At 41.6% G+C, this 9887-nt stretch overlaps 2 protein-coding genes across 4 annotated transcripts; both read right to left on the bottom strand.

Moving 5' to 3' along the window:
- Positions 1–219: 219 nt before the first annotated feature.
- fance (FA complementation group E) lies at positions 220–4559 on the bottom strand. 2 transcript variants are annotated; one of them, XM_042228051.1, is made up of 10 exons: positions 4205–4559; positions 3229–3790; positions 3051–3095; positions 2907–2963; positions 2297–2440; positions 2096–2219; positions 861–936; positions 659–734; positions 443–568; positions 220–352 (listed from the first exon to the last, which is right to left on the bottom strand). In XM_042228051.1, the coding sequence occupies exons 1-10, from the start codon at positions 4477–4479 to the stop codon at positions 248–250; spliced, it is 1590 nt and encodes a 529-aa protein (XP_042083985.1). In that variant the 5' UTR covers positions 4480–4559; the 3' UTR covers positions 220–247. The 2 variants fall into 2 exon arrangements, with proteins under 2 accessions (XP_042083985.1, XP_005914913.1); XM_005914851.3 differs by having other exon boundaries at positions 668–734; positions 4205–4556.
- A 392-nt stretch (positions 4560–4951) lies between these two features.
- mkrn4 (makorin, ring finger protein, 4) lies at positions 4952–9441 on the bottom strand. 2 transcript variants are annotated; one of them, XM_014339542.2, is made up of 8 exons: positions 9257–9441; positions 8159–8287; positions 7838–8085; positions 7701–7768; positions 7359–7612; positions 7162–7269; positions 5896–6013; positions 4952–5811 (listed from the first exon to the last, which is right to left on the bottom strand). In XM_014339542.2, exons 1-7 carry the CDS (start codon positions 9328–9330, stop codon positions 5899–5901), a joined length of 996 nt encoding a protein of 331 aa, XP_014195028.1. In that variant the 5' UTR covers positions 9331–9441; the 3' UTR covers positions 4952–5811; positions 5896–5898. The 2 variants fall into 2 exon arrangements, with proteins under 2 accessions (XP_014195028.1, XP_014195026.1); XM_014339540.2 differs by having other exon boundaries at positions 4953–5811; positions 5914–6013.
- Positions 9442–9887: the final 446 nt, after the last annotated feature.

The following is a 9887-nucleotide window of genomic DNA, read 5'->3' as shown; positions in this document are numbered from 1 at the left end:
ATAAAAGTCTGCAGGTTACAGTAATTCAGTATCAACTTTGTCCTAATACTAGATTGAGTTAGATACATGGGTGTGTTGTATTCAGGAGTGTAAGGATTAGCATTTAGGAATCGTTATTGTAAGACCTGTGAACAGTCAGAGTAATAAAAAATAATATCAGCCCTGGTGAATTAAGATTCTTCATTGTCAGTTTAATTTATTTATACAGGTTTTTTTTTAATGTAAATTAGTTGAAAAGGTGGTGAGGTCACGTGTCTGCGATTCGTTTTAAAGCAGCTTGTAGAGACTTCTTCAGGAAGGTCTCATTTAACATCAGGCAGCTGGACAAGGAGTGTTTGTGTGCAGCAGTCACCTGGAAATGCAATCATTTATACACAGAAGGTTATCACACACCATTTCATCCACTGTACAGACGTTATCTGATCCCAATCTGCATACTTACATCAGTGCTGTATTTGGTGAGTACTGTGAGCATCATTTTTGCAAACTTCACAGACTTTGTGAAACGAGGAGCCTGACTGACGAGCTGTTCTGTGAACTGTGTGAAAAGTTCTTCATTCAAGACAGGCTGTTGGGGGGAAACAGGCAAAACAGGTGGCTCAGTGGCAGTGAGTATTATGACTAACAGCTCTTGCAGCTCTTTCCCATGAATAATCACCTGGATTACCTTTGAGTCTAGCAAGCTGTGGATAATAGACAGCACTGCCTCACTCCATGCAATCTTCAATGTCATTCTTTAAAAACAAAACATAAAAAAGCAGGAGTGTTACTCATTTACTACTAACCATGTGTCCGTTATTATGCGAAGCTTCTTTGTCGCAGCAGTTACAAGTGAAAACAGAACGTAACTTTATACTTACTGAACCACCAGCAGTCTGTAGTGAGAATCCAGGCAGCTTTCTATCAGTCTGCTTAGCAGCTCAGCCTGTGGAGGCCCTGAAAACAAAACAATGTTCAAAAGGATTAATTCATGCTGGGAGCAAAGCCTGAGTAAAAGGAGCTCTATCACATCAAAGCATCTGTCCTGTTAATGTGTACTTAAACCAGAGATCTGAATCCATGCCTGCTCTGCTGCTCTGCTGCTCTGCAACTCTCCGATTTCCCTGAAGCAATCAGTGCACATACACGCTCACCAGCTGTGTCATGAGGTACATCTTTTCAACTGCTTGTTAGCATACATTATCAATCAGTATGAGCAATTGTATCCGTAGAGAGATGAACACATGACCCGCTGAAGTTATAACTGAGCATCGGAGTGAAGAAGAAAGGTTATTTTAGTGACTTTGAACGTGACATGGTAGTAGGTGCAAGCTGGTCTTGTCTGAGTATTTCAGAATCTGTTGATCCACTGAAACAGCTGGAATCAGAGGAGAATGGACAGACTGCTTCAAGCTGGGCACGGCAACGGTAATGTAAATAACCACTAATTACAACCAAGGTATGCAGAAGAGCATCTCTGAATGCACACCACGATGAACTTTGAAGCAGATGGGCTACAGCAGCAGAAGACCACACTGGGTGTCACTCCTGTCAGTAATCTCCAAAAGTTGATTCTGTTCATCTGGTCGTAGCGTTTTGTGGGAGAAACGTTTCGTTACTCATCCAAGTGACTTCTTCAGTCTCAGCTGACTGCAGGTTTCCCCAAATTTTATAAACAGTACATTTGCTGTCAGTAATAACAGGAAATGGGCTCAGCAACACTGGACAATAGGAGATTGGGAAAAATGTTGCCTGGTCTGATGAGTCTCGATTTCTGCTGCAACATTCAGATGGTAGGGGGAGAATTTGGTGTAAACAACATGAAAACACGGATCCATCCTGTCTCGTATCAACTGGTCAGGCTGGTGGAGATGGTGAAGTGATGCACTTTGCAGAAAAACTGATTGACATGTTGCATCACAGTATTAAGAAAAGTGCAGGACCTATTTATCACTTTTGCACATGTCACACTGCTTTAACTGAGTGCTTGTAAACACCAGACCTTATTAAATCACATACCATCTTAGCATCTGACCAAGATCACAAACCCGAATGAAGGACATCATTAAGTCATTTCTGTAGTCACTTTCAGTGAAACGTTTTCCTTTCATCTCACCTATGTTCTCTTTCTCTAGTACTGGTCCGATTAGAGCCTGGCACACTGGTCTGGGATAGCGGCTACACAGTGATGTCACTGCGGTAACCAGACACCTGGAGGCCGGCTCTGACAGGGACAGCACCTGTAAGGTGAAACAATATTCTGTCAAGATGAAACACAGCAACACATGTTGCTTATTTTTCATATTCGGTGTTATACCTTCTCCAGCAGAAGGCTCTTGATGAGCGTTGCAGCAGTGCTGTAGCTGAGGTCAGGAGAGAGGGCCAAAACACTGCTGCACAGTTTAGGCAGCGCCTGGTCAGGTAAGCCCGGCAAATTCAGCATGCTGCATAACACCTCCACCTAAACAGGGCAGGTAAGGACCTGGGTTCAGTCCAATCACAACTGCAGATTATACATAAAATATTGATCTATTCTCTGGAACCCAACAGAGACCAATAAGAAAATGCCTCTGATACTCACTTAATGGTCCCAACCACGTCCTATATTAAATATCTTTTATTCCTCCTATAAATATGATCTTGTTTATAGGAGTGTGTGCTTAAGATACACCCTCAGCTCAGCCCTAAGGATTTTAAATAGTATAACAGATTTAAAAGATTGCCCTACACCTTCATTCTTTTTAATGAACAGCAGGGGGCGACTCTTCGGGTTGCAAAAAGCAACTGGTTTCATGGAAATGTGTGAAAACAGCTCTTTTGCACTTTAATCGACAGTTTCTATCTTGTTGAATAGTTTTATTTTGTAATTTAAGTCAAATCCACCCGTTTTCGAAGTAAAAGCGCAGGTTAAATTATTGAGGACATACTTGGTTTGAGTCACAGTTGTTCAGCACTTTGAACACATCTGTGGAGCTCTGGTCCCACTGAAACACACAAAAAGAATGACAGTGAGACTAAATGTCACTTACTGTCTGCACTGAATGAGCTAGAAGAAAATAAAATCTTCTTACCTCCGTCTGACTCTCCAACAACTCTTTTATCTGAGGAATACAGACCTAATAAACACAAAAACAGTAAATCAGCTCATCGTTTTACAACTTCTGCTTCTCTAAGGACAAAACAAACATTGAAATTGGCAGAAAGATTTCAGTGTGGAGAGGGTACCCTTCTTTGTATAGTGGTTTTTACCTTTATCTGTTCAGGCAGGCCACCACACGAACTGTCTGAGGCTGGAGTTTCTGCTGCAACATCACTTTCTGGCGCTCCCGACATTTCCTTGGGAACTCTCAGTTCTTCAGCTGTGACACACTCATTATCATCCATCTTTATCCGTTTACTCTGTGATCCCGTTTCTTCACCATCAGACCCCACGCTGACAAAACTGCCCTTTCTCTTCCTCTGTGTCCCCAGCTCAGATAAATCAGATGTACTCTGGGATTCAAATTCTGCCGTTTGACCACTGAAGCACTTGGTCCATCCTCCAGTTTCAGCAGATCCGATCAAACCCTGGGAGAGCTCCTTTAGTCTTTGGCTGCACGGTGTGGTGTACAGAGGCACCTCACGGTGGGTTTCCAGGTCTCTTTCGAGTTGTCTGCACAGAGCAGTCACCCACGGGTTTGGACGAGAGTCCTGGCTGAGACATTTGATCAGATGGAGTACAGCGGTCCGAGGAAGAACAGAGTGCACCAGGTGGATGAATGACAGCAGGTTTTGTTTAAATAAAGGTGGAAACAGGCAGACTAGTGGTTTACTAGAAGAGGTAAGGAAAAACCAAAGAAACCGTCAGCTGGTCTCTGAAGTTGTGTAGACAAAGAAAAAGTTCATGTTTAAGAAAAAAGCAGGAGTTAGAAAAAAACATAAAACTGATTTGTGACTATCAGTATTTATGACACTTTTTTTCACAAATGTAAATCATTTTGGGGGAGATTTGTGCTTGCTAAATGCTGATTAAAGGGACTTCTTAGAAAGGAATTTTGTGAATTTTTCTTAATCAGACTGCAATAAAAGCAAGGAAATGTGGCAAAGGACCCCAGATCTAAAACAAAAGAGGTTAGGAAAAACTGATTTGATCTTTACCCTACTTTTCACACGTGTGTGTACCCTAGAATATCTATGTGAATACTAAACTAACTCTACACTGTTTTTTTCTGTGTACTTTACTCACATGGTTAGAAACTCAGTGTCTGCCTCGGTGTGGGTTATTTCGTCTCTGCACAGTGTTTCTATGAAGCCACACAGTGAGCTATCGGGGTTAGCCCGTTGCTGCCTGTGGAAGACGCCCAGCGCTCTCGAGGCCCCGGAGGTTCCGGACATCAGTGACCGAAGCAGCAGCCTCGACTGCCCGTCAAATCCGCTAAGAAACATGCCGGAGTTCAGACAGCTGTGTGCCCCATCTCCGGGTTTGTCCTTGCCGTCTCTCCCAGACACCTGTGGCTCCATCCCAGCCTCACTATACCGCCACTGCTGTTTACATTTCTTCTTCGACACCGGTAAAGGGCGGAGTTCAACATCGCCACCTAGTGGTCAGATGTGCCATTCATTCAGCTCACTGGCGACACAGCACGATTTATCCTGCGGCGTATACTAGATAAACAAAAGCCAGAAATTCCTGAATAGAACGAGCATCCTGAGGCAACCGAAGCGAGATTGCCATCATGTCTCAGTCGTTTCCACTTTAAGTTTTTATTTGGAGACCACAGTGGAGCTACTCAACAGCATAGATAAATACTTTGTTTGCTTAAAGGTTAGACTCGTCCAACTAGCCCAACTAGCCCATATTTAATTACTTTTTTTTTTTAATGAAAATCCATTACGTGAATTCATTGTATGGTGTGATTTAGGCACATCCTGACCCCCAGGCCATGTGGGCATACCATTCAGGGAAATGCCCCGAATAGCACAGCACCAATGAAGAAAACACTTTAGTGAGACAAAGTGAATCAATGTTTTATTTTTTGTGTACAGGTACAATTTGGTTAAAAAAAAGAAAAGAAAAAAAAAGACATAAAATCATTTGTTCTTGCCAAAACTGGGAGGTGTGTGACAACTAATCATTTTTATACAGATATCAGATATTAGGACAGTACACTTTTTTTTTTTTTTTTAACCCTTGGGCAATTAAAACTACCATCGACATAACACTTTAAAAATATCTAAATGGCCCAAGCTACTAGGGAAATGTCTACATTGGCACGCTCAGAAGTTGGAAGAGAAGCTGACAGTTGGCTAAACACATAACAGCTGTAGTATTTTTAAAAAAAAAAAAATTATAAACCCCAACTAGAAACAAAGGTGTCTTACGCTGAGACCACTAGCCATGAGTTCTGGAGTGTCCAAGTGTGCACAGACTTGGAGACAGGTTCCTGTCTGAATTTAGGAGTCCTTTAAGTGAGATGTACTTTCCACTCGATGATCCTGAGTCTAAGCTACTGGTAGGCTGTTTCAGTAATAATTTCATGAAGACACAGGTGGTTTTTAAAAAGGAAAGAAGAAGAAAAAAAAAAGAAAAAGAAAAAAGGCAGCAGCCATGCATTTTCCAGGGACCAATGATGGTTATAGACCCCATTCAGTGGTTTCAAACACTGACCAAAAAAGGAAAAAAAAAATAAAAGAAAGGGGGAGGGAGATGAGCACTCAAACTACACTGTTTTAGTAAGGTAAAAAAGTAAATTCAAGGTCGTCATCATCATCACCAAGAAGGGTCATGGCTATGAAGAAACTAATTAGATCCACTCCATCATCTTCATCCTCAAAGTCATCTTCTCCAAAATGCTGCAAGGACAAAGAGAGTGAGGGGAGAGTAAATACAACCTTATCTTAGACACACTAAGAGGGAGGAGAACGTAAAACACTCACGGATCACCATGTAGTTACCAGAAAGGACGCGCTGTGTCGACTTTTGTCATGTCGGTAAAGGCACTCGCTTTTGAAGGGGCAGCATTGGTATCGAGAGTAGTAGGTGCAGGATTTCTTACTGGAATCAAACGAGAGGCAGCAGGGAGGGGTCAGTTAAATGTTTATACTGGCTTGAGATGACAAGCAATTTTAAAATCTAAAAAAATATTGTGATTTAAGTGAAATATGCACAGGGCTTTGAGCAGTATATGCATATTTAATTTGTTGTGCATCAGCATTATAGATCCCCTTTCAATTAATACCTAGAGTTCTCCTTTGCTAAATTTTTCATCATTACTTCTCTTCACACTGATTTCTGTTCCTTTTGCATAAATTTGATTCTAATTGCCATGTTGTAAAAATCTGTGCTGAATGATTCACTCTGTAGCTCCCATTGTTAATTAGTTAGCAATGCTACACACCTGTGTTTCAGTACTCTTCCTTAGATATGACATCTGCTGCACACTCCATACTGTTAATATCAGAATGACCTATGACCTAATGAAAATCTTGAAAACTGGTGAACTGTGCCGAGTCGAGTACGTACTAATGGTAAAGGGACTTAAAGGCGCAATAAGCAAAAACAAAAGCAAGTTTTTGCTGAATGGGAGATCTGTAGCAGCTCAAGAGATTCAATTTATTGGGAGGAGTATATTTATTTAAAAACAAAACAAACCTTTAGAAAGCAACTTTGGACCAAGTTACCATGGCCTAACCCATAGGTGTCAAACTCTGGACCGCGGGCCAAATTTGGCCCGCAGCCTAATTACATTTGGCCCGCGAAGCCATACCAAATTACTGTTAGAGCTGGCCTACTGGTATTATACAGCTAATATATATTGTTTAGTATTAAGCTTTGCTTGTTCCATATTCAGTTTTCCAGCAAAACTTGTTTGAGTCCATAAGAAAAGATTCATTCTTATATCTGGAGGAAGATTTTTTTTTTTAAATATTAACGTTAGCCCGCGACCTTGTTCCAGTTTTGAATTTTGGCCCACTGTGTATTTGAGTTTGACACCCCTGGCCTAACCAAAGGATTTAGATGAGTAGTTTAATTCAGGAACCTTAATCTACAGCAAGACTCACTATATAATTTTTTTTTTTAAATCTATAGTAAGAAATCTGAAGAAAAGGCTGGACTATTGAAACTAACATCTACACAACATACCCAGGAAGACAGACTCAAAGGATTTTCTAAACTCTGCAGACATGAGATCTATTCCTCACCTGAATTTTTGCTTGAACTCAGTAATTAGATCTTCCTTTTCTTGTCCTTCAACCCAGTATTTGTGCGGCACATAAAAGGCAGACCTCACGCGACACTGTGGGCAGCGTCTGAGAAGAGGGAAAAAGTCAATCAGAATCACTTCAAGCCCTCTGGTTTTGTCAGATCCTGCTGCCTCTTAAATATTACAGAAACCTACTTTATCACATCCAGGCCGAGGTCTTTGGTCTTCCTCCAGGTCATTATGCATTGTAAACAGAAGGAGTGATTGCAGTTGGGCAAGATGCCAAAGACACCGCTTTTCAGATCAGTCTTTTCATACACTTTGTCCATGCAGATCCCACAGGTCACGTCTTTGCTCCTGAGGAAGGCCTCAGTTTCCTCCTCCCTTCCCTGAGAACCAGAAGCTGCAGCGGCAGCCCCATTCTCTGGGGTTTCAGATGGGGAGATCTCCTGAACATTAATAGAAGGCTTTGGGTTCAGCCAAGTTCTCCTGCTGAATGAGCATGCTTAAGATGACGCAGTCAAATTAAATGCAAACCTCATTTCTTCCATCGCAGGCACCTGCTTCAGCAGCTTCTGAGCTTTGAGACGATCCCAGACCAGATTCTGTAGAGGAAAAGCAAATTAATTAGATCAACTTCTACGTTCAGTTCCATCTACAAAATCATGCAATACCTTCTGACTGCTCCTCAGCGATATTCGCTGGCAGGTGCCCAGTGTCGCATTGAGGGTTTGAGGTATCAGCTGCCAACTCTGATCTGCTGCACTCTTGTTCAGATGTCACCTCAGCTTGCAGAACTGCAGGTTCTGACCCTCGCCTATCAGGTGACGCGTGAGCCACACTGGAGGAGGAGACCGTAGGTACTGAAGCCCTTCTTCCTGCAACAGTTGTGCCAGCTTCAGACTGAAGAACATGGAAAAACCTAGCAGAGAAAAGAATAAGGGATTAAATGATGGATTTTCTTAAATAATAAACGGGGGGAGGGGGGAGCTTACCTGCAGCGCTCACCATACCAGCATCCACCTTTCTGATAATACCGACATATTTGGGATGAGTGTATGGTTGGCCATTCATGACGATAATTGCATCTTGAACCAAATCTGCAAGAGCCATTTATGAAACGCCTGCAATGAGGTGAAAACCACAAATTCAAAGTAAATTTCTGCCACAAACCTTTTTTTTTTTTAAGTAGCAAGATTGGTTTTACATGCCGCTCCAGTGATTTGAACTGTGATGACTGCTAGTGTTTACAGGGTTATTTAGAATGCAAGTTCATAACGATAAGCCGCTGGTATTTTATTCTTTATAAGTGAAGATGCTCAGATTTTTATTGAGTGTAACCAGAAAGTATAGGATTAGGAGTGGATCAGACAGCTCAGGCTGAGGTGTTTGGAGACAAAGTTTGAGAAGCAAGGATGAGATGTTTGGACATGTGAGTGAGCTGCTCTGGCCAAGCCTAAAGGAAGAAGCTGAAAAGAGTAGTCGAGCCGTTTTTATAGTTTAGTAAATTCTTACAGGTGGGAGAGAGACTGAAAGCCCTGCCTGACATTAACCAATTTTTTTTATTTTAATTTTTTTTGACGTAGTAAAAAATAAAAATAATCTGACTTGAGCCTCAACTGCAGAACACATTACAAAGTAAAGAGCGAAAATTTTATACGTTGAAACAACATCGGTACTGTATATGCACATCATTAAACAGCTTCAAAAACCGTATTTGTCAATAATAATCATCGTCTCCTGACGCGTTTCTGGATTAACTGACGGAGAAGGGCCAAATCCGACACAGAAGTGCGGTCGTAAAATCCAACTTACCAACAGCCACTAACTCAGTTAGCTCAAGTTTTGGCTAACATTTCAACATTACATTTAGTCACCTAGCAACACAAAATTTGTACGAATGTACTCACACAGCAACATGGTCTACCACACTTTCTTCCTAAATTGGTGTAATCAAAAGTCACTATTTCACTTTAACGCGTATATTAGAACGCCACACGAAGGCATTAAACTCTGACAAGCTATTTCTCGGTGCCTGGTCCACACTTTCCTCATTTCTAGCCCACTCTGCGGGACTGTGAGGGGCTGCTTACCGACAAATGTTTCCACTACGAGCCGAGTCCATCCTCCGTGTGTTTTGAACGAGCCGCCGCCAAGCCTTCACCATCCACGTTATCTAAATAGTTGACAGCTGGTTCCTCGCACCAATTAACCTGGCAACGAACCAATAGAAACGTGACGCTGACGTCAGCACGTTACGCACTCCATTCAGAGAGTTTATTGAAGGACGCCAATCACAGCAGGGAGCAACTTGAAAGAGTTGTATGATCCACCTCATGATAAAAAAAAATTCCAACAAAATAAAAAATAAAATAAAAATAAACCGAGAAAATCACCGTTGCCGCTTCTAATCAAGTTTATAAGTGAGAAATCACTAAACTAAACGTGCAGATAGGTTACATGTGACCATTAAGAAGAAATCATTTCAAGTTTTGAACAAATATGTCAGTCCATCACTTACACAGGCATAGAGGTAGCTTACATCAACTTCTTCTTTTTCCTTTCTGTTTTTGGTGTAATTGCTCCTTTGCCAACTTGGCACACTGCACACCAGCCAGTAACATCAGGATTTCAATGTGTAGCAGGAATTTAAGGCAAAAATAATATATGTCAAGGATTAGATGAGACAGCGGAATAATGTCACAGATCATACATTAGAGGTAG

The sequence above is a fragment of the Haplochromis burtoni genome, unplaced genomic scaffold (assembly GCF_018398535.1).
Source record: "Haplochromis burtoni strain Fernald_Lab_line unplaced genomic scaffold, NCSU_Asbu1 Contig_9, whole genome shotgun sequence".
Classification (NCBI taxonomy): domain Eukaryota; kingdom Metazoa; phylum Chordata; class Actinopteri; order Cichliformes; family Cichlidae; genus Haplochromis; species Haplochromis burtoni.
This window is presented reverse-complemented; position numbering and strand designations above follow the sequence as displayed.

What these genes read in the sequence shown, in the direction of transcription:
- fance (XM_042228051.1), bottom strand. Translation starts at nt 4,479, where the DNA reads ATGGAGCCACAGGTGTCTGGGAGAGACGGCAAGGACAAACCCGGAGAT. An exon ending in ACAACTGTGACTCAAACCAA is followed by an intron (nt 2,441 to 2,906) that starts GTATGTCCTCAA and finishes TGCCCTGTTTAG; the next exon opens with GTGGAGGTGTTATGCAGCAT. An exon ending in TAGACTCAAAGGTAATCCAG is followed by an intron (nt 569 to 658) that starts GTGATTATTCAT and finishes TCCCCCCAACAG; the next exon opens with CCTGTCTTGAATGAAGAACT.
- mkrn4 (XM_014339540.2), bottom strand. Translation starts at nt 9,330, where the DNA reads ATGGTGAAGGCTTGGCGGCGGCTCGTTCAAAACACACGGAGGATGGAC. An exon ending in TGGTATGGTGAGCGCTGCAG is followed by an intron (nt 8,086 to 8,158) that starts GTAAGCTCCCCC and finishes TTTCTCTGCTAG; the next exon opens with GTTTTTCCATGTTCTTCAGT. An exon ending in CCTGCGATGGAAGAAATGAG is followed by an intron (nt 7,613 to 7,700) that starts GTTTGCATTTAA and finishes ATTAATGTTCAG; the next exon opens with GAGATCTCCCCATCTGAAAC.